Raw genomic sequence first — 24,878 nt, forward strand, 5'->3', positions numbered from 1 at the left:
TTATAATTCTTTTCTGCACATCATAGGTAATCTATGAAAAAAAGCAATAAAAGTAAATGCTAAAAGACTTCCCCTTAAAATTACCAGGCTTTTAAATTATGAAAAACATCTTTCAGCTAAAAGAAAGCAAGAAATAATGAAAGTCTGACGTCTTCAATCCTTGATTTTAAATGTATCTTTACTTTGCAGCAGTTCAATTAAAGTAACTGATGGGAAAACGATGTTATGGGGGGCTGGTTGTGTCACACCAGATCTATTCACTCTTCTGCTCCTTCTGTCTGGGTACAACCTGATTAATTTGTCAGCAGAAGCAGGTTTGGTCCTTTCTAGTTGCTCTCCAGTGTTGGGAGCACAGGACCACTTCCATGATTGGATCTAGGGGCTGAAATGACACGGAGCATGAGGGCCAAGGAAAGCCAGAAGGAAGACAGACCCAGTGAGACAAAGGCAGGCAGGAAAGCTCTTCTCTCATCCAGGCTAATTCTGCCCCTGCCTCAGCCCAGGACCCCTTCTCCTCCTGAATCCCCATGGCAGGAATGACCCTCAGGTTTGGACAGAAGGGTCTGTAACAGACAGTTCTTACCCTTTCCCTGCCCAAAAGCAGATCTTTCAGAACCAAACTCGAAATTACAGTCCTTGGAACTGTCTTTATCTGAAATGCCTTTAAACCCAGGAATTTTATGTCCTCTTTAGCTGAGAAGGCAGCTACAGCACCAACAGAAATTTTAATATAAAGCATTGTTAAAGTAAACTCAGATATATAATGAAACTCTGCTCCCATTAAAATTGAATTAATGAATATCCAGATATGCTTTAATAGAACATGTCAATCATATCCTGTTGCATGTGAGAAGACAAAAAAGTAGAACAAAAAAGCAGCTCCACTGTGATCCACTTTGAGATACATAAAGTATATAAAGAAAACCAAAACACTTATCCATGCAAACAGGATCTCTATGATATTGTTAAAACTAATCAGGACTTGGTAGAAGCAAAAAAAGCCGACTGAAAAGGAGAAGATGTCATTCTCAAAGCAAAAAAGAAAGAATGTCATTGGATAAGCCCTGAATTTTGCCACATTTTGTCCTACCCAGGCATTTCGAAAGCTGAAAATTCATTGTCTCAATATGAGGGCCCCTGACAAAGTGGCAGCTATCAGACATCACACCACCTGAAAGTATACAAGTTCTGCCTTCAAAAGTTAAAAAAGACATTTATCTAAAGTTGTGTTCAATATCCCCCAAGACACTTTGGAAAACTGGCACTGCATTCCAAAGCGGTGGGCCAGGTTAGCAGATACACCTTAAATCACAGCAAAGCACACCAGAAAGACTGGGAACAGAATGGACAAAACACTTGGACCCCCAGAGTTTTAAATCTAGATTCAGCTACTAATGGAAATAAATTGACTTGTCTCAACTCTATCCCTAAACCCAATGATCTATAGCCATATTTTTATGTGAGATTTGACATGCTCTGGTACAACCAATTGTCTGTGGGCTGAAGCTGCACAGAGAGAACATGAGCATTTATCAACATTAATTACAGCCTCACAGTGGTAAGGCTGGGAGAATTTTACAATGCCTGCTTATGAAAAGAAATGATCTGATTTGTACCAGTTCACTTAATTTCAAATACACTCCATATGAGAATTAAAAAATTGTATTCTCTGTCTTACCTGTTCACCTATCAAACAAATTAAGAAAAACACATTTTCTACCTCACAATTAAGCATTAGCAATTTGAAGTAGACTAGGACTAATTTTCTATTTTGAAAACATGGGAGTAAATTTCCTAAGTCTTAGCCCAGACTCCTTAATTTCTGTGGATCAATAAGACAATTCCACACTGAAAAAAATCACAGAATATGGTTGCCAGCCTGTGATGATTCTGTTATTTCAGTGACCTTGAAAAGCTGCGGAAGGAGCTCGGGTGCTGCCCAGAGAGAGAAGTTAACCCTGCAGCTCACTCTGTGCTCCCCTCTCCCAGGCTCCGGCTGCAGGATTCAGGATTCACCAGGATTCACCAGGATTCACCAGGATTCACCAGGATTCAGGATTCTCCCTCTCTGTTTTCAGCCCTGCTGCTGGGTGGGGTCACACCCGGGCACCCCGAAGGTGACATCTGGGAAAGTTGAGCTTGCGAGGGGACATTTGAGCACTGTTCTGTGCACTAATGGCAGATGGAAAAAGCTATATTTTGCTTTCTTCATTAATTCAGAGCTCTCCCTAGCATGTGCTTTCCCACGGGTCAAAAGGACCTCTGGTGTTCAGGGAATAGTGGTCTGACAGAGACTGTATTAACTTCCATATTCTTTCAGAGAACAATCAGCTTTTCCCCCCCCTCCTTTCTGGACAGATTGTCATGGCAGCACACTGCAAGAATGAGTGGAAGAAAAAAAAAATGGTTTTGCGATGAAAAACTGTAATATAAAAGAAGAGAAAGACATTTTCTAACATAAATTGCTTTTTTCCCTCCTCATTCTGTCCTAAACTTATTCTGTATGAAAAAAAGAAAAAAAAAAAAAAGGCATATGGAGAATTGTAATGCTTAAATTGTCTTTTTTATATTTTACAGGGTTTTTAATAGTAATTAATAAATAGAAAATCTACATGCCAAGAGAATAGTAACAGCTCAATTTAGTTGTTCTAGGACTTAAAAATATCTTTAAGCTGTGGTAAAATCACATCTGTCTATAATTTTATTGGACATTTATTCTTAGCAGAAAACAATGGAATATAGGACATAATATGCTGGCTTTCACAGTGATTAAAAAAAAACAACCTTCTGCAATTTTCAAAGTCTTCCAAAAAAGTAGCCATGAGTCATTTTATGTCAGTGGAAGCCTCAAAGTGGCTGCCAAATTCAGACAGTGAAGTTTTATGGAAGATTTCTCACTTCCAAACAAAAAGAAACCGAGGTTGAAGAGAACTGTGAGCTGTTCTTATGCCTGTTATGAAAAAATGAACTGTGAGTGGTAGACTAGTGCAAGCTTTGGTTACCTATGTCTCAGTCTTTCCCCAAATCAGATTTATTTGTATGTTCTCTCAGGTTCTTGCAGAAAACATGGGACCATCAGCCATGTTTCCACAGCTGAGAGCTGATGTGGTAATACTGCACAGAAGTTTCTACCCTCTGGAGTGCCTAGATCTCTAAAGCCAGCAATAAAGCCTAACAAGTATTATCTATTTGTGTTTAAATGCTTTAGTTACAAGAAATTGTCTCAATCGTGTCAAATCCACAGACTAAACTCAGTAAAACAGATTTTTCAGTGGAAAGCTATTTCAAACACACGTGTATATAAACCCACTGGCCATTTTACACACCTGTGTGTTGTGCACCCCCACACCCAAATAAATGCCTGTGGAAACAGAGGACAGTCCTCACAACACTATTTCAGTGATTTTCAGCCTGCTTCACAGACTGATGCAGGAACTAAGGACACTCTGCTAGGCATGGGAGCAGTAATTCAGGATCAATGCCACACTTGTACCCACTGTCACCTCCTGATCCTTGCAGCAGCACCCAGAGCAGCTCCAGTTGTAGCTCCTCAGCTCTTGAAAGGCTGCTGATTCCTTAAGGCTGGGCTCTTCACATCCCCAGGCCAAGTGTTCTGAAAACTGCAGAGTGCAGAGCAGTGTCACAGAGGCTGCTGCGAGCACCAGGCTGGCCTGTCACTGCCATGCCACCCTCTAACAAAGACACAGCTGGACATGTGAAGCACAGTAATTGAACACTGCCTGACAGCCGGGCACGGTGGGGTACAGAAAGGCAGGTGCCAACCTTTGGGCACCTTGATCTGTCATATTATGAAACAAAACCAAGCAGGCATCGCTCACAAAGCCACAAAGGCAAAACACCTGCACTGTGTGACAGTGGCAGCCATGGCTCTGTGCTGGGCACTTCTCCACAGGACACCTGCTCTTCATCTGCAAGCTGAGATCCTCTTGGATACGCTTTTATAACCTTCTTTCTCCCTAATCCCACTGTGAACTGGCCCCTGGAGCATTCTCAGGAGGCTCTCACCACATGCTCCTGGCTCTGGCTTGTCCCCACAGCACTGCCCTGTCCCAGGCTGCTCAGAGGCTGCTGAGCTGTGACACTGCAGGGCTGTGAGAGAGGCTGGAGAAAGGTGAGGTGGAAATTATAGAAATATATATCTATATGAAATATATAGACTGCTGAACTGGGGATCACGAGCTGCCCGAGAGTTTGAGATGGAGAACACCAACTTGGACAGGCATAAAATCTAGAAGGGGAACAGGCACATGGCAGCTCAGCAGCTCCAGGGAGATACAGGGATCAACATGACCTTCCTGACTGGTGGCTCTGTGGTCTAAAAGATTCCAGGTACTCTGCACGAGGTGTGAGCCCACTCACTCAGCCTGTCTGCTTGAATCCCACTCAGCTTTTGTGGGAGTTAGCCAGTCAATAGCCAGCTTTGCCCTTTAAATTTATGAATCTCCTTCTTGCACTATTGTTTATTCTCCAGGAGTAGAGCAATCAAACTGCTGGTTAATGCCTAGTAAAGAGTAACAGGCACAGCTACAAACACAAAAAATCAGGGTCTTTGCATATGCATGTACATGGAAGTATAGCAGGATCAGTCCGCAGATCCAGGAACATTCAGGAGTTCTGAATTGACTCAGCTACAGGAACTTTCTCTTCTTAAGCAGAAAACCTTCTGTCTTTTTTTGCCATAGGGTTCTGAGTAGTTGTTGAATAGTGCCAAGTGATGAAGTGCAATAATGCCTCCATTTGTTATTCCAGTGGTGAGGATTATGATAACAGTGTTTTGCATTTCAATAGGTCCATGCAGTTTTAACTTTCTACATCAATTAATGAACATAATTTCAAAACACTTCTATTTTAAAAGGCATACATGTAAGCTCTCCACTATCTCTTAATTCAACTACTCACTTAACAAGAAAAAAAGAAAAAGTACTAACAGTGCTATTTCAAGTCTGTGAGTCACAGAACAGAATAACAAAACTCAGAACTCAGAGAAATTTATCAGTCAACACGTAAACTTAAATAAAGAGGAACCAAATTACATAATTCTAGACTTTTTTTCATAAAGACCCTAAACATGCCTGTCTCTTCCTGTGCAGTCACGCTGCCTGTTCACTCTGCACAACTCAGAAGTTAAAAATGCAAGCGACAAGATCATGAAAACATGCAATTATCTGCAATCAGTAAAAACTTCTTTGAGCTTATGTGTACGTGAGTGGGAGTACATCTAGATCGATTTTCTGAATCATCATTATGTATCCTGCTTTTGTAGTGTTTCCCTTCCCCCTTTTCTCTCTCCTGTTCTTGCCTATATTTGTTATGAAAATGATACTCCAGTAGCCTACTAAAAATGACTTTTCTGCAGTGCTTTGGAATCCTCCAAGTACATGGCCCAAATGTGTTCAAAGTCCTTAGGGAGACTTTTGACTGTGCTTTCCTTGAGTCTTTAAAATGCTTTTGATTTTTAGACAGGTCCAGAATCTATCGATGCAGATTCCAATTATTTGGAAAGCTCCCACAACATTTCTGCAACCTTCACATGCAGGAATTAAAGAACGAAGGAGTCAGTTCTTGCCCCAGCCTTCAGTCTCAGAGGAAGAACCTGCTCTAGCATATGAACCTGTAGCTGCAAGTAAATGGTAAGAGAAAGTCACAAAAGACAAAGCAAAATTAAAGTGAGGACTCATTTCACTGTTCCAAGTAGTTGTTTGTTATGCCCAATATATCCTAGGAAATCACATTAACAAAAGGAAAGGAAATTTTGTTTCACTGTTCTGTTCCAGAACATTTTGCATCATGTACAAAGATATCAAAATATTGAGACATCGTTGAAAATAGGCAGACAATTGCAGAGAGCAGTTGCAGCTTGGAACTTCAACACATTCAGAAACTTCAAGTTTACATATTCAGTTCAGAAGTTCTGCAGCTGATCTTGGCACCCCAACATGGTACAAAATGTGAACGCGGTATTAACAACATTTCAGATATTTCATTTCTTTCTTAAAAAAATTAATATTGCTTTCCCCCACTGTTAAATCCCTCTCCTCATGTGCCCTGTGCTTGGCTTTTTTGCCTTGACTGCCGTGGGCTGTGCACAGGCTCAGTGCACTGTGTCCCTTCCTGCACTGGAATGAACTGGAGCACTGGGTGCAGATGTTTCCAGCTGTGGTACCCCACGATTTTGAGTTCAAGCACTGCATGGTGCACACTGGCATACAGCTCACGTTGCTGCTCCATCCTTCCTGCTCTCACTGCTGTCCTCAGGCTCACGCAGAGTGACTGTGCTGGAATCAGACTGGCAAAGTAACAAATGCAGCTTGAACCCCCGGAAAAGGTAAATATTTTGAAGAGTTCTTTTAAGGTTCATAGCAATTCTCTTCAGGTTAAATTTTCAGATTTCTCAGTCTTTAAACTGAACTTTGCACGAATGACCTCAGATTTGGACCACTGGTCTTATACTACAGCCCACAAGATCTAAAGAAACCTATTTCATAATCACCAGAAGGGTGGCCATCATCCTTTCTCCTGAAACACAGAAGAAATATTAGGATGCTACAGTCTTCCTCAAAGCCTAGCATCACATCCTTTTGGCAAGGACAAAGAAATTATAGACATAGATACAAAATTGTCCTTGCAACTGGAAGATTTGGACTGAAAATATTTCAAATTACGAGACTAATTATGAGAACTGAAGAATAAGAGTAATTTCTATTTAATTCTACCCTTTTTTTCTCCTGAATTAAGTATTATTAGTTATAACGGTAACAATTAATTTTACATCAATATAAAGTACTGAAAGAGGCATTAGTAAATCAGGCAATCTCAGTGAAACATCCATCCGTGGAAGCTCCTCTGTTCTCCTCCCTCACCAGTCATCCCAGTGTCCATGTGGGGTTCTCATCCCAGAGGATTCCTGCTGTGTGAGGAGCCACAGAAACCTCCCCTGCAAAGCCATTCCTTTCTCCTTGTGCCCTCTAAGCTTTAAAGCAGAGCACTGCCCCTCTGGCTGTCAGGAAGGAATGAGACCCACTCTGAGATGTCCAAAGTCAGTATTTTCATCACACATCCCCTTGGAAAGCAATGATTAAAGCAGGAATAAAGGAACACCTCTCAAATGGAGAAGGTAGAAACCAGCACTTTGTTAGGAGGAGAAGGAGATGCTTTGAAACAGACTGCAAGAGGACAATAAAAGTTAAAGAGCATTAAACAGCAGCTCTGGGCCTAAAGGTAAAGCAGCTAAATACTGCAGAAATGAACCATAAAAATAGCACCATAAAAATGCTACAGCCATGCATTACTGTGTCCTTACTTAGAGATATTTCAACCCTTCTATTACAGACCCTTATTTCAAAGAAAACAGTGATTATGTAGCCAGCCTGGGAGCCTGATGCAGCCATAAAGCAGGGAAGGGAAGGCACAGCCTGTTTGTTTACCTGAACCAGGAACAAACAAGAGGACTAAAGAGGGAAATACACCTGAAGAAGTGTCCTTAATACAAAACAATCTTTTCTGTAGCACTTCAGAAAAACTTATTAGGGACAGAGGAGGCAGGAAAGAATAAAATATAGCAGGTTTTGTTTGTTGGGAGAGTTGTGTCTTGTTGTGAGACTGCACTAGGATTTTGGTATTCTATTTTGGTTAGGTTTTAAAAACTTCATTTTCTAAAATCATGGAATATGGGGTATTTTTTCCTAATGGCTAATCTAAAATCACACAAACGGCACTAAAATAAAGCACATTTAAAAACTCAAAACCACACTAAAATCAAGCACACATCACTGGAAGTGTTCCGGGTCAGGTTAGCCAGGGCTTTGAGGAGCTTGATCTAGTTGAAAGTGTCCTTGCCCATGATGATCCTTAAGCTCCTTCCAACCCAAACCATTCTACAACTCTAAATAAGCATAATAGGAACTCTGCATAGGCACGTTGCAAACTCATAACTCCACTAGAAGCAGTGAGTTGCTGCAATACAAATAAACCTAATTACTTAATAAATACAGCACCACAAAGGATACACAAAGGTTTGGGCACAGTTGCCTGAAAAGGCCACATGAAAACATGTGCAAGCAGTAAAATCTTCCTTTACATCACAAAGAAAATAAACCAAATGTGATTAACAACCTACAATCAATATTGAAACAAGAGACAGAGAAAGTATATATTTGGAAAATGTGATGTCTCCAAACAGTTTGAATTTAGCCCAAACTGCCTAAGACAGCAAAGGTACAAAGGGAAGGTTAAAATAGTCTTACCAGAAAAAAAAAAAAAAAAAAAAAAAAAAAAAGAGCAACATGCAGACCTGTGTTGCATTATTCAATGATTTCAGCACTTGGTACTGTTAGATAAAGAGACATCTGGAATCTAAATTGTGATCTGAGTTTTGTAGTGCTGACACAAAGCATTCCCTTCAGACAGCTCAGGTGCCACCTTTTGTTTCATAATCAGTAATGTGACCACTTGCACATCATTTTCAGTTGAGAGCAGAATTTACTGAAGGTAACTGAAAGATGAAAACTAAGAGTTATGAAACCTTCTCTGGATAAAGCAGGTGCTGTCAGTGCTGGCTTTGCCTCCTGAGTGCTCCTCTACTGAGATTAATAAACAGATAACAAGATAAAAAATTAGAGTAGTGCACTGTGAAGAGGCAGCATGAGAGGGGTCAATGTTTTGCAACAAGCTAAAGCTTTAAAATAAAGGCTTGTTATCAAAAAGATACCTTATATTTTTTTTTGTGGCTATTGGTATGAATGTAGATGAAACACCAGTTTTAAAGTGAAAGAATTACAGGCTAATTCTGAAAGTCTCAATGATTTCACAAGCATCAGTTTCAGTCATTTTTGAGTTAATATTCTTGTGATGAAACTTGCCATCAAGCCCTGTCAGGTGTGTAATTTCAGAAAAGAACTAAAATCGATCCTGAAGCAGCTCTGGAATAGTTTTGGAACACAGCAATTCTGCCAGGACATTTTCTAATAGCTTAATGCTTGCCTGTGACAAACCTGTCTTCCAAAAGCTCCAATTAACTGTGGGGCATCCTGCAACCTCCAAAAATAACAGTATTCACAAAGTAACCTTTTGTCATGTACACATACACTCCCAGAGGTTGCAGGATAAGAAAAAAGAGAAGAACCAAAGTCAGTAAAGGCATTCACAGCCGCCTCTGGCTGGGAATAGGTACAAAATCAGACAGTAAAAAAAGCCAGCCAGACAAATGCCCACTGCTGTGGCTCAGGGATGTCAGGATTATGGCAAAGAATCCTTTTGTGAATATCCCAAGGAATTCCCTCCAGGTAAAGTGATTGGTAAATTGGGACAGTCTTGAGCCTTCAGAAATGATACATTTCAGGTACTGTTGTACCCTAGAACAATTCCATACAGGAAGAGGCAGACCAGGCACTGCACGTGGCCACTCTACACCAGCATCAAAAGTAGGTACTAATCCTGGGCAATGAACCACACAACAAGAACCAGTCTGGGCTGAACAGGACCAACACTTCTATCTTGTAATTCTTAGCAATAAATAACAAATTCAGGATGTCCAAATTAAGTTCTATAAAATAGCAGAGGTTTTCACAGAAGCAGACATTCAGAGTTAAGGTTTTTTTTTTTTTTTTTTTTTTTTTTAATTTGGCCAAAGTTATCTCCAAACCTTCAGTAAGCAAGAATCCCTTTCCCCTCCTTTTTTGGTCATCTTGGCTTTGGAAAACCTGAATTTGCTTTCCACTTCTTCACGGCACCCATGGTCCCATTTTAGCAGAGCAGGACAAAGCGAGGGCAGCCCGCTGTGCCCAGCCCAGCCCAGCCCAGCCTGGCACAGACTCGCTGCCCTTTCCAGGCTCATTTGTCCCCCATGGAGCTGTAACCCACCACTGATTAACCCCTGAGTAACACCAGCCTTGGTGTTGTCAGCTCCATCCCAGCTGCACCAGCTCCTCCCAGAGCTCCAAATGAGATGAGCAATCTTTAATCAAATGTTGGAGGGGCTGGGCTGGGGCTGCATGGGGGTGTAACTCCCCCAGATGTGGCTCCTCAGGGTATGATCCAGCAGAGCCCCACTGAAGCCCTGGGAGGCTGCAAACTAAACATCCCAGAAGCTGTGGCAACCACGCAGCTGAAACCCTGGCACGAGCCAGTGCTCCCAGCAGCCCGGCTCCTCCACCTGCTCGCTGTGTTTATCCCTCTCTGGGCAAGCAACAACACCCTGCTCTTCCAAGCACTTTATTCAGCACCACAATGGCTAATTTTAAATTCTGAGGGATCAGCTCTGCCAACTCTGCTATTTAAAGTGCAAGTTAAATATGTTTGACATTCCATACCCCAAATGACAACAAACCAGAATATTTAGACCAGCAGCATGTCAGGCATTTATTTATTTATTTCTCTGTCAGGCCTAAGTGCTGCACCTTTTCATTTATATGCTGCTGTTTGCCCCACAGGCATCAAGCTGTTAACATGTAGAGAAGAGATTAAAATGAACTTGCATGCTGGATGAGGTATAAATTAAAATTATAGTACTGTCAGTCATGAATCTCGGATTGTTTCTCAAAGTCTCCCAAAATGCATAATGTCAAGTGAGCCTCTGTTTGTTGCTTCAGGAAAGGCAAAATGTGTAATTTTTCAGCAGCACAGTCAATATGAATTCTAAGTAAGTTGTCCCTGAGCCTGTGATATAAATATGCTGTATTAATCGCATGAGTTGTGTATGCAAGAAAGGTCCAAGTGAACAAAAGGCTTTAAAATGGGATGTGAGCAGCGTTATTCACTGTGCACCTTCCAGTGCAAAGCAGGTTGGGGCTGCTGGGTGTTCTAATGCCACTCACCCCCCAGGCTGTGTCAGAAAAGCCACCCCCGACACAAAGGGCACCAAACCCATCTCCCAGCAATCCAAGGGCGTTCTCTGTGCACTTTGGAGGACCACCAGTGGCATCCCCCAGGGTGTCCATGCCCACCACCCACCTGGTCTCGAGCGGGACGTTGCTGTTGAGCACCCAGCTGTCCTGGAGCTGCACGGACTCGGGGGTGGTGGCCAGGTCGTTGGGCGCCGGAGCGGGCGCGTGGATCTGGTTGCGGCGATTGGTGAGCGAGTTCCTGTTGAGGGAGTTGGCAGAGGAATGGTGATGGGACAGAGAATGGTTGTGAGGAGGAGGGAGAGGTGGCCTCAGCGTTGACTGGCTGTGATGATTTGAAGGGCCTAAAACAGAAAAGAAAAACAAATCACAAATGTGTGTGGTGGCACTGCTCTCCTCGGCATTTTCAAGGGGCCGCTGCCTGGGAAAAGAGACTGTGCCTCTTGGACCTGTGGGCATCAAAGCGCGGGCAAATCAGATCAGTGATTATTTGGGATCAGCAACACAAAACAGTGCTTTCAGCCTGCACAGCTGGCATGTCGACAAAGGCTCTATTTAAATTTTAAAATACTTCTTCATGGATTCTCCCTGGAGAAAGTCTCCTCAGTGAAGCAGCCAGGACAGCAGCCTAGCTGGACCATTCCCAACATCTACCAAGAGGAAATTTACCCCCTCACTGTTTCTATCAGGGACTGTGAGCAGATGATCCTTAATGGATTAAAAATAGCCTTTGAGAATATGGTCTTTAGGCCCCTATAAAACTTAATCAGAGAAATCAATCTTCTTCCATTCACTGTATTTTACCAATCAGCTTCAAATGAACAGGATTTGTGCCAGCACAAGAAGATTAAACTCCAAATATGAAAAGAGAGCAGCGAGACAGTGATGGTATCTTTCATGTTATTCCATGTGATCAGGATTTGGCCTGTATTTTTCTATTTTGTAATGCCACAAACACACAGCAAGATCTGGAAATTATGCAACTCTTTCAGTCTCTTTCATTGAAAAATGACAGATGATATTTTTTAGTGATAAAAAAAGGATATAAACTTTTCTCATTCTTTGAGTACTGACATGTTTGCATTGATAATGAAAAATATTTTCTTCTGATCATTAAGGCAAATGGATTAAAATAACAGCACATGAAAAGAAAATCTGATAAGCAGGTGTCATTTGAACATTGTCACTTTTCTAAACATAAATGTAGACTGGTAAATAAGTTCATGTGCAATTCCACACATTACAATAATTTATGTCTAATAAAAACAGCAAAAGAGAATAAAGAAAACAAACACTATTATGAACTGTATGCTTTAGACATTGTATCAAGTTGTTTTCTAGTGAACATTAATCAGTAATACTAGAGAAATGATAATTCTAATGATGCATGTTTGTTTTTAGAAACTGAAGCAAAGTACTTTATTGTACTTAATGAATCAAACAATAAAAAGAAAATATCACAAAACATCATTTGCAGCAAGACTGATCTTTGTCATGTGAAACAAAGAAGTCTAGAAAAGCTGCTAAACTGAGTAATTACTGTAAGTTATTTGAGCCAATATTTATAAAAAACCCCGAATAGACACAAAATAACACCCCAAACCCAAACCCCAGAGCAGCAGGAGGATATTTCCCCAGCATGGAACTCTGAGCTGCAGCAGCACTCAGGGACCCGGTTAGTGGTGACCTGCCAGGGCTGGGTGGAGGGTCACACTCGAGGATCTCAGAAGGCTTTTCCAACCCGACCCTAGGGTTCTGCCCAAGTGCCCCGGGGCAGCTCTCTCCTGGCACTGCTCTGCAGACTGCCTGCCCGGGGAGAAGCAGGGAAAGAGCCTCTCCCTAACAGCAGCACAACCAAGGAGCAGAGAGGCAGCAGTGGTTTTGGACAGAGGCTGCTCATGTTCTTCAGCGTTTCTGAGGAACTGGGGAAGCACAGGCTGCTGAGGAACAGAGCCAGGTTTGCTGGGACTTGCACAAGGCAAGTATAACTTGTCTGACAAGAAACTTTAAGAAATAAATTATAATAAATTCTGCATCCTTCACATGTTGCCTTAAATCTACACAGCAGTTTCTTTATCTTTTTTGAATGTCTGTTGCCTGAACGTGCACCCTGTGGGAATGTCAACTGCTCTAAATACAAAATCACCTTTTATGAACACATCCTAAATTTTAAGGCCATCATATGTGCAGCTCTACTCACTATCCTTGGCTATATCTTATCTAAGCATAAAAGAGACTGCTTAGCCAATAAAGTTTGATGTTTAAAACCCCCATTTGGACCTCCAAGAACATCAAATCTCTAATCTGTGCTAGGTCCTGTGCCATTCCACAACAGCATGCAGAGCAAGACACAGCAGGAGGAAAATGTGTTTGGATAATATCCACATGCACAGAAGCTTAAGTGGAATTACTCTCCTAGTCTGTGTTCTGACTTTAAACAAAGCATACTTGGATTTCAATAAGTGAATATTTATGAGTGATCAAATACAAATATGTGCCCTTGTGCTAATAGTTACTTCAAAAGATTCATGTGCATCATGTTTTCTCAGCTTACTTCAGATGCAGCTTTTCCTTCTCAAGGATAAGTACAAAAAAGTCATACCCACATAAACAAAACCGTTTTGCTCTGAGAGCCACAATAACACCAGTTAAAGACTGAATTTTGTCACCACAATATCATGGAGGCTGTTCTTAAAAGTGAGCCAAGTGCACATCAATGAGAATGAACAGCATTTCTGTAAGGCTAAAAAAACTGAAATCAAATGACCACAAATTATTTAATCTGCCTCAAGATTCAGTTCCCACACAGTAAATGTAAGATACTTTGCAAAATGAGCTGTGCAGAGGTAACTGAAGACACATTGCAGCTGCAAAAGCTCTGAAATCTGGTGCAAGACAAATGTAGCATTTAATATAGAAACATAAACAAATACCAATATTAACATCATGTAGATATTCTATAGCTTCTATTAAAATGTATAAAAGCTTATATATATAAAAAGTACAAACCAGGGAGCGTGCACACACTCCTGTATATATGAGAGAGATAAAAGCTTAATGCGCTGCTCCTTCATAAACCTGTTCAAATGAATCAGAAGCAGGAGCAGAACACTGTTCAACTTGCCAGGGATATAAAATTGGATTCACATCTGAACACTTCTCTATGAGCATCTTTGCCTAAATTAAAACTTCACCAGCAGTACCTGCAAATCTGCTGAGCTCTGAAGTTCAGAGGAGGAAATCACTTGTCCCATAAATAAAGGATCCAAAGGGATTGGCCCCATGGATCCCATGGCAAAATGTGCTCTGGCCCTCTGGAAATTGCCTTTGATTTGGAAGCCTAAACATAATGAGGGTCTTGATGGAGTACATCTGGCTTTTTACATCAGGAAATAGATTTTATTTTTGGTATAGCAGCAGCCGGTATTGGTCTGGGGGAGAATACTGAGGAAATGATGCCTTTTTTCAATTATTAGTGAATTAGTCATTTCACCAGGATACACTATACAAGCTCAAACTTTAGAATGCAAGGAAAAGTCTTTTAAAACCACAGTGAAAATCAAAGACCTGGAAATCTGAATTACTGTTACTCTCCACACTTAGGCTTTTTAATTTTTTTAAATTTCTCATTTAAATTCACAAACAGACAACATATTTAATTCCAATCAATTTTAATACACATTGATTGTGCTGAGCATTTTCAAAAAATCATGGCCTTGTGTCCACATAATCAACATGTCATTCTTCAAGAGATCTTACTGCAGTCAAGAATATCAGCAACACTTGTTTCAAATTAGAAGCTGAGTGAGGGCAAATTGTGTTGTAATTAAATAATTTGAGAATACAAAGTCTGATCTGTGTAGCTTTGAAGCAATCATAAGCTACCCAATTGACTTACTTGGGTTTAATCAGAACAAAAATACTAAAAAGGAAAAAAAAAAATATTTTGCTCAGTTCATTCTTTTGTCTGGTGAAACATTTAAACAGACTAGGCTAGAGCACATCCTTCAGGAGCTTGTGCACCATAACAGTGTTACTGTGGCACAGCCTGCCAGCCCCAGGGGTCACAGAGAGCCCCTGGATGTCCCACAGGTACAGGTACATCAGTGATGGCTGAGAGCTCCTGAGCACACTCTTCCAAACATCACTGCTCAGCTTTTTTACAATCCAAACGCTGACTAAAATACAAAAGAAAATTCAGATCTACTTTACATGGCCAAGTAGTTTTTCATAGCTCTTCCCAGGCTTTGGTACACTGACTTAACTCACGCACGAAATCCAAGCAACACAATGATCTGAGGAGAACAAGTTGATCTCCCACCTCAGAGATTAAATACAAAGCAGGAAAGGCAGCATCCCTAATCTAAGCAAAGCAATTGCTTCCCTGCATCCCAGTTCTTTGTCAATACTACCTCAAAAAGTAATGGAGATTGTATCTTAGTTGTGCTGAATTATCCTCTGTGACATTATTAAATGCTAAAGAGACATTACACCTCCTCATCATTCATTTTCACAAAAGAACTAAAAGAAAAAACCCAAACATGTATTATTTTTCTGAAATGAACAATGACACGACTATTTCCTTATGCTTTAAACAATGCAAATACTGAACCAAAAAAAAAAAAAAAAAAAAGCCCAAAACCGAAGCTGATGAATTGAAAGAAAATAATTAAAAAGCCCACAGACAACCCTTGTCAGCCAGCATTAGAAACCTCGTCTGCAGCACTGCTGGTTCTTTATTCAAATCCCTCTGCCACACTGTTTTCCCAAGGAAACCACATCATCTGCCATCACAATGAGTAACGGGTGTTTCACAGAACCACAGGGCCACCTTCCAAGCTAAATTCATCTTCCAAGGCAGCTCACATTACTCTGAGTCAGGGAGAGCAGAAAGCACTGGAACGCCCAGGAGTGTGACAGTGGCACAGGAGCTGCTGTCCCCATTCCCAGCCTTCAGTGAGCTTGGCAGGGTGGGACCCGGGCTCCTGCCCAGCAGCACAGGCTGGGCTTTATGCTGTCTCTGCTTCAGTTCTCCTGTTTGTTTGCTTAATTCTCTACATTGTTTTCTGCTAGGCCGTAGCTAAATGGCATCTCAATGTTGTGAAAATGTTTTCAACACATGCTGTAAAGAAGAAAGTTATCTCACTCCTAACCATGGATACCATTACCTCTCTCTCTTGTTTTAAACCCAAGACATTTGCCAGGTGTTCCTTCTTTTGTCTGCCTGTTTTTTTACACTCTTTGAGGCAAGAATAGGTTGAATGACTGGCTGTCATCCCAGACTGTACATTTCAAACTGAAAATTCAGTAAATGTGTGATATGAAACAGTAAGTCACTTATCAGTGTCTGCCAGTGCATTCCAGCCATGTCCCCAACACAATATTACAGTAGGAAATTAAATGTTGCTCTGACAAAAAAAAAAAAAAAAAAAAAAAAAAAAAAAAAAAAAAAAAAGTTAAAAAAAAAAAAAAGTAGAAATACCCCATTGCTTGCCCACACTATCCAGTGTGCACAGTCATACAAGCAAAGGCAAGACTGGACCCTTCACCAGGAGTCAAATTTAAGGGATTTGGATCTAAGGGTCATATAACCACCTCTCTCAAGTGAGGGTCACCTGCAAAAAGGTTAAACTCACTGCTCTACAAAATAGTATTCTCTGAGACACCATGTACTAATTATATTTGTTGAAACACATCACTTACATATTCATTATCACACTGCATGAGGTGCATGGGCTGCATGAAATAATGTCTGGTCAGTGGCAAATCACATCACTTCAATAATAATGTTCATGCAGACTCAGTGTCCTGTGGTACTTTACATATGTATATATGTGTATGTTACACGTATATGAAAAGGTAGGCACACTATTTCAAATTTTGAAAGAAAAGTTGGAGTTTTCTTCTTTCTAATTGAAAAAGAATCATCTCACATCGTTTTCAATCTATCTTTTAATTTAGTTTCCCCAAACTGGTATCAATATAAAACATATTTCAGAGAGTTTAACGATGTATTTATCTTCTTCAGCTTGGGGACATGAGCACTATTCACACTATTGTTTGAAGAAGGCACTGATGTAAGAAGAACTAAAAAGAAAAGCAATGAAGCTCGTTATTACTGTCACTACTATGGAACATTTTAGTGCAGAAAGGTAAATGTTCTCTAGACTTGGCTCCGCAGAATGGGAAAGAGCTGGACCCTGTCTAAAGACTCAGACAAATTCTTGCCTGAGCTCAAACAATTTGAAGCACTGGGAATCACACCAAAGTGAAAATTAAGACACAGATTTTTCTGAACAACAGATAGAAATTTCTGAACAAAAATATTAAGGCCAGCAGTGGAACCTGGTGACATTTTCCTGATAGGATTATGGCTGAAAGCTGCTGCTTCTCTGACTGGTCTATGGTGGACCCTGAAAGTTGCCATGGTGCCATAAGAATAACTGTGGCATAATTTCCAATTCATTGTAAGTCCTGAGTCAGGTGCAATAGAAAGTCATCCCTGAAGCTGTTACAGCAGCACTTAGGATCTTGTATCACCCAGTGAGCTGGAACTCGTTTGGTTTCCAAGGGGCAAAAGAAATGCCAGTCATGGGTGGTTTCATGCAATGCACGACCTTGATTATTTCAGAAGCGCCACAGAACGCATTACATGTTGTCCAAAACACTCTTTTTTTGTTAAACCCAACCTCCTAAAAAATTTACACCAGAAAGAGTCTCTCAAAATAAATTTCTAAAGTAATTATGTCAGAAAGAAGATCTAGGAAAGTGAGCTTTTTAATAAATCAGGCTTCTAGGTGCTGCAACTCTATCAGCAGAGTAAGGATGTGGAATCTTTCTGCTGTTTGAAGAATCTGTAAGGTAAGGTCAAGCTGCACCACTGCGAAGTTTGGCAGCTGAACTACAAATGAAACTAAATATACTGAACAAGGCTTTCAGCATCATGTAATTGCTCTGTTTCTGAGGCAGTATTACCTATTCCCACCAGCACTAAATTTTTCAACTTCTGAATTTTTTTTCTTATTCCATCTTATACTACTGCCTTAGGACAACTCACCATAATGTGCAGTGCACACCAATCTAGATTTTTTTTCAGCTCAACAACAGGATCAACAAAAATATAATATTTTTCTTGTCTAAAAGGAAAAAAAACCCAAAAAGTTCTATCTTGCAACAATGTTCTTCAATGGGTTTTCAGGGTTTGACCAGTTTTTTTTTTTCCAAAAATACTTACAATATAACCCCTTTGGCCCTCAAAAAGCATGAAAATAATAATTAAAATCAGTTTCACTTTTAGGCTGAATCAACTGATAATCAAATGATGGAAATAAACACTGATATATAAGCATCATTAACATGAAGGCTCACTGACATATACCAGCAAATACAGGGTTCCTGGGGGAGCTACCTGGGAGAATTCAATTTCATAGCTCCAGGGAAGCCAGTTATTTACTACCTGGCCCATCTGTTCCTCAACATGTAGAACAGGTAAAAATAATTTGTGTGGAATATATGGAAAAAGTAAGAGGAATGTTGCATAATTCTAGAGTAAAGAAAAGCAAATATAATGCAATGTACGTGGTGCACTGGATCAGGCTTTTCAATGGGTGATTTCTCTTTTTAAAAGCTGGCAAGATACAAGGAAGTACAAGACAGAAACAAGGATTTGTCTGCCTCCAGGGTACTGCAAGCTGCAATACTACATGACTGGCATTCTTTCACAGGCAGTGAGATTTCATTTGAATTCTTTATTGGCTGTTATTGGACTAAAAAAGGAAAGTCACAAACTATTCAGATAAGAAACCCTGTTTAAGTTTCCTGACTTTTCAAGGTACCAGAGACGTTACCTTCAGCTACTATCAGTAAAGGTGATATGGGGTGAGGTGATAAAGGTGAGGTGAAATCATGGGTTAATGAATAAAATACAGTAAAGTGCTGGATTGTAAAGTAAATTAATTGTAATTAATTTGCAATTAACTGTAAGATGCTGTATGAAAGGCCTCACATAGTTTATCATGTAACACATGAGCCAACATTAACCCAGCAAATCTTAAACAATTCTTTAAATAAAGTTTTTTTCTGTGTGAAGGACAAAAAAAAAAAAAAAAAAAAAAAAAAAGACAAAAAACAATTAAAAGGAGCTGCAACACCCCAGCCTGTAAAACAGAAAAATGAATACAGGGTGATTTCAGCTGTGAGAATGATGGGGCTCTCTCACTGGGAACTTCTCCAAGTACAGTGCCTGATGTACCTCCCTGCAGGGGCTGATCCCAGGTCCCACCACCCACAGCCTCAGTGCCAGCCCTCCTTGCCCTGGTGTGGCAGAGCTTGGCAGCAAAGCCAAGCCCCAGGGGATGCTCTCAGGGATGCAGGGCTCAGAGCAGGGCAGAGGAGCTGCAGCCCAGCGTGGGGAAGGTCAGAGCTGCTTTGGGAGCTGCTGCAGTGCTGCCTCAGAACAGCTCCATCCCAAACAGCCCTGCCTGCAGCTGCCTCCCAGTCTGCTTGGAAATCAAAACATTTACTGAGCAACACCAGCGTGATGAGGCACCCATGGAGCTTGTGCTGGCCAGCAATTCTCTCAGTAGCACTGCAGCAAATACTTCCCTACTACTGCATTTACCATGGAAAAATCTCCTGCAAGCTAGAAACCCACTCTGTAGCACAGCAGGAAGGAAACAGCCCACTGAAAATATTGTCTAGGTAGAAAAGATCAAGTGTTGTCTTTACTCTAAATAGCATTACTAACATCTTGCAGATACTCAATCCTTACCAAGACATTAAACTTCCATGCAATTCTCTATTAGAGGAGCTTGAACAGACTCTCAGATCAAGGCTATGGATCGCTTCCATTTTTTTTAAAAAAATTGAATAGACCCATCTAATTGCTTACAATTAAACAGGAAACACCATCAGTTCTCATCTCCTGGGGCTGTGCTGCTGCCTGCCAGCCCCTGCCAGCTCCCCAGCCTGTCTCCCACAGCACCACTGCAGTGCAGCCGTGCTCTGGGCTGCCACTTCAGATATGCCCTGCTCTTCCCTCGCCAGCATGGGCAAGGCAATCCAATTCCCAGCCTGAAGAGGCTGTGTAATCATCCTGGCAGATCCCAAACACTGGAGTGTTCCCACATTACCAGAACAAACAGAAGGCAGGGAACTGAAATGCCTTTCAGCAATGCTGCTTGTTCCCAGTGTCGAGGGGAGTGGGAACAGCACAGCCCTACCCATCACCTGCACTGAACACCTTTCTGAAAGCACAGCCTCATCCCAGCCTCTCACACCAGCACCAGCTTTACACGCCTGTGTTATCTCAAGGCCGTGGTTTTATTTTTCTGAGCAATGCAAAGTAAAAGCCACTCAAGTAAAAAGCCACAGAAATACGGTATTAACTGAGAAAGGAAGGAACAGATTCCACGTCCTATTTAAGGTATAAAAAGCAGCTATCATAATTGCATTATATACTGTTTCTTCCTTCAGAATGTCTGAGGCTGCCACAGAACTAAGTGGTGTTTAACACTATGAAAAGAAAGTGAAAAGAAAACACCTCTCAAGTTCCATGCTGTATTGATAATCATGACAGTGGCAATACTAAAGAAGAATTTAAAAATGGGAAAAGAGAATGACCACAATATTTTATCCAACTGAAGACACAGGAGACTAGAGAGTAGTTAAAAATCAAGATGCCAATTTGCGTAGAACCTCTCTGACTCTGCAAAAATTGCTAGCAGCTTTTTCTAATGATGTGAAACAATCAAAACCTGCGCCTGAAATCTCTGCTTTACCCTAAGTGTGGATTGCTGGAATCCCTTGGACAGAAAAGGTTCAGGGCAGGTAAAGCCATAATATGATAGATGAATTTCAGCAAACCCACAGACTAAGGAAAAGTTTTTGACACTGAAGTTGGCTTGTGAAATCATGGCAGAGGAGGAAAGATGAGCATTCTGCAACCAGTCAGACAAATTGACTTCTCTGAGATATGGAGCAAGGAAAGAGTCAGAAGAAGAGAAGGAAAAAAGACACAAAATAAATGTGTCCTAAGAGCTCTTACAGAAGCTTCTCCTACATTGTTGACAATGTTGTGTGTTACATGTATAGGCCACAGGCAGATCAGCAAGGAATTTTCAGCAATGAGAGTAGAAGCTCATTGACACCCTGGTCTGTACCATATAATGTTTGGACAGTGTGGGGCAGTAAATTTGGATCAGATTTAGTCTGATAGATCTGGATTAAGAGTCTCCCCCTCCACATGTTTTGAAGCAGTCTCAGGGACCCATCATTGTTTCCACCTCTCACGAGCCTGCTAGAACGAGCCCATTTGCATTAATTTGTCAACACTTCTAATACAGCAGATATTAAATTGCAATTCTATATTTGAAAAATCCAATAAAATTGTTTTAATTTGATATCACAACTAGGATACAGAATGACAGCACACAATCTTCCTATTTCTAAATTAATATGCAAGAAAAAGCTGTGTTAAGCCCTCCATAGAGACACACACAGTACATCAAGACTTTTCTTCACAGACCTTCTATGAGCCACATTGCCAGAGGAACATTCAGGAACAGATGTGTTGTCAAGCTTAAGAAATTCCAAAGCAAAGAGGACTTTTTTTTCCCCCTAAACACTTGTAATGTTTAAAGTGAAAGTTATTTTTGTTATATTGCTACCAGTAAATTACAGATAGCTGTAGTTTTAGGTAGTGGGATACTTACTAGGTGTCCATGCTTATCATGCAATGAAAGAAAATCAAATTACTTTAAGAAAGAAAGTTATCTGATTAAATGATTGCTGTTGGGTAGCTGTGACTCCATACCAACAAAAGTTACCTTACAAATAAAAAAAAAAGATATCCATTCATTTTTAGTAATTTTTTTTCATCTGTCATGTGTGAAAGATTTTAGTTTACACTCTTTTATCAACTCAGACAATTTCACTAATGGAAGAATTAATTTTGATAACAAAAATATCAAACTGCACTTATAGAAGGTTATCAGAAGGTGGGTACATGCACATGGCACCCGGATCAGGAACAAGTATAATTTTTTAACACAATTCTTAAAAATTAGGGTTTTCTTATACACAGTTCTAAAGGAATATGATGCCCACATAGAAAAGCTTTCATTTCAAACAAATGCACCTGAAAGAAATAGTCACAAACATGGGAGGGCAGAGGAGACATTAAACTGGACAGTTAAACATGGTAGAGAAAGGGACCTTAAACCGAATAATGTTGTATTGTGGCAACATTGACTGTGGAGCTTTTATCTTTCAAAAGTGAGACACACACATGGAAATGATCAATACCAACAACCAGAATGTAACAATAGTGATAACACTTCGTGTTCTCTACAGTATCTGCTGTGTGTTCTTTTCATGTGCTCCACAAACAAAACCCAATAAGGAAAGGACGTTATCGGAATTTTACGTGACAAACTGAAAGAGAGAGCAGAGAACCCACAGGGAATCGTCTCACCACACCCTGGTTCACCAGTTTCAGCCAGGTCTTTTTCTTCTTCCAACAGGCCTTCCACATCTGACACGTTTCTCCAGCCACAATGAACTAAAACACGTGAAAATTAATTCCAGTGGGTGCTAACAGAAAGCGTCCCATGTTTAACCGTTGTTTCAAATAGGTTTTGTTTGGGTATTTGTTTGTTTTTTTTAAAGCAGAACACCTCTCAGTAAGCAGAAACAAATGAGGAAACTTCTACACTGGATGAAAATCTAGAAATACAGTATTCTTCTGCCAGACCTCTTACATCTGTTAAAAAACAAGAACAAAACCCCCAAACAAACGACACACAGCTGATCAGAGACTTTCCCATTTGATACATAACACAAGTCCCACCCATGGGGGAGGTTTAGATTTTCAAGCTAATGTCAAGTTAGTATATTTTAAGAGAAATAAAAGAGCAAAAACTAACCTCTACAGGGCCGGCAAGCCAGTCATCCTTAAAACTTGGAGACTGATCTATGCAGATTTTCTGCATCATAAAATAGTCTGGAATAAAACCCAAACTGCACATCAGTGTAGGATGCTGACAGACATCTTGATCTGGTTTCACTGTTTCAATTTAGCTGCATATTGTTTGATACTGCTCAGGGAAATATGACAAGCTGTGCCACGAACGGAAGGGAAGAGAACCAACTCTCTGTTGCTGTACATTATATTTTTATTAACTGAGATTCCACAAACCTCTAAATTTATGAAATACTGAAGAAAAATTATTAAATTATTCATCAGTGATAAGACAATTAAGAAGCAAACTAAGGAGCAAGTGGAAGCGTGGTCCTGAGGGAGAACAGCTGGTCTTCTCATTAAAAGTATGTTTTGGCAGCAAAATATCCTCTGAATAGAGGGAACCTGCTGCTAAAGCAGCCTCTGAGTCAAATTTAGGAGCAAGTGACAAAGACAGGCTGATGTGAAGAGCAAGGTGGTGCACTCTGGGTAGCAGCATGTGGCTGGTGCAAGCCACACTCCCCCTACTCCTGGCAAAGGGGTGAGTTCTTTATTGTACTTTGGAGCCACCCCATGACATGGAAGCTGCCTCAGCCACTTTGTGCTGATGCACCAGACTACAAAGAAATTCACTTAAAAACTCAAGGAAAGATGTTCTTTGTACCAAATCAGCCAACAGCTGAGCACAGAGTCCAGTGGTGAGGATGGTGTCCAGGTCACCCCGTGCTCCTGCCTCACATGCCTTGCTTATCAAACAGCAAAGTTGCAGACCCCAAAGGGGCACTGGGTCAGAAAGTCCTGGGAAGTTTCCCCAGCAGGGGCAGGACGGTGCAGGATGTGCTGAACATGAGCACTGTCCATCTGCACAGTGGGCAACAACCCCCTGTGGGCAGGAAGGGAAATTCCACCTCTGAGGCTGTGATGGTGCAGTGCTAAAAAAGGAACTGTATGATGTTAGAAACACAGGAAGTCTTTCAGAGGTGGAGAAGAGAAGGAAGAGAGACACAGCACTTTGGTGCAATGTTTTTTATAAAGTTGAAGGAGCACATGCAAAGGAACAACAGGCTGGAACAGGGCCAGAGCTCTAAGGGGGCCTGAAAAGCTCTTTATGAAATACTATTCCTCCTTTCCTTCTCATCCCTCTACTACTCATACCTACTACTTTTAGGATTGTGGGGTTTTTTAAGCTTCTGGTTTTTCTCATACTTTCCTTTTGTGGTTTTTAATTATTTCCCTGTCCTGCCATAAATAGTTCAGGAGATTTGCCCCTTGGCTCCTCACGTCTTACAATCCAACCTCCAAGATCATCCACCTTAAACACTTGGTCAAACAAAAAACCACTGACAAACCAGCTCTCACCTGCAGAAACACAAAGGACCTCTTATGGTTCCATTGCTGAAATACACAGTGAGCTGTGTTTTTTAAATATACTATCCTTAAAATAGGTCTACAGCAAAAAAAAAAAAAACCAAAAAAAAAAAACCAAAAAAACCATACAAAAAACCCAACAACAACAAAAAAAACCAAAAAAACAAAAAAAAACCCAAAAAAACCCCCAAAAAACCCCAAAAAACCCCCCAAAAAACCAAAAAAAAAAAAACCCAAAAACCATCAACAACAACAAAAAAAACAACAACACAAACCATTTCCGTAGCATCTGCTGAAATATGAAATCTCCACTCGCTGGCACGCCTTGTTCTAGATGTTTGAGGAATTTTTTCAAATAACCTCAAGGTTTATACTTTTTTTGTGACATAGAAACACAAAATCAGATGCTCCATCTTAATTTTGGACCCACTTACTTCTTAGTTAGAAAAAAAATTGGTAGGAGTTTTCCTCCCTTTATGCCATCCTCTTTCCTGTATTTCCCCATGTGTGTGAAGTATCTTTACAGCTGAAAGCAGAAAGACACAACAGGTTGTTTCCTAATCAAATAATTTTGCTTAAAATTGTTACTTCAATTCTTGCAAAGATTCAAACATCTTGAATAACTGGCAGGAATTTTGACATCCCTGCACAACACCAAATTACTCTCAGCCTGCTTGAAAACCTGATTGATC

General features: G+C 40.7%; 1 protein-coding gene across 1 annotated transcript in view; it reads right to left on the reverse strand.

Moving 5' to 3' along the window:
* TENM2 (teneurin transmembrane protein 2) overlaps positions 1 to 24,878 on the reverse strand; it is a 555,006-nt gene that overhangs the window by 162,342 nt on the left and 367,786 nt on the right. Inside the window, exon 5 of the mRNA XM_053991099.1 lies at positions 10,969 to 11,203. Coding sequence (XP_053847074.1) covers positions 10,969 to 11,203 — 235 coding nt within the window. The remainder of the gene's footprint in view (positions 1 to 10,968; positions 11,204 to 24,878) is intronic.

The sequence above is a fragment of the Vidua macroura genome, chromosome 15 (assembly GCF_024509145.1).
Source record: "Vidua macroura isolate BioBank_ID:100142 chromosome 15, ASM2450914v1, whole genome shotgun sequence".
Lineage (NCBI taxonomy): Eukaryota > Metazoa > Chordata > Aves > Passeriformes > Viduidae > Vidua > Vidua macroura.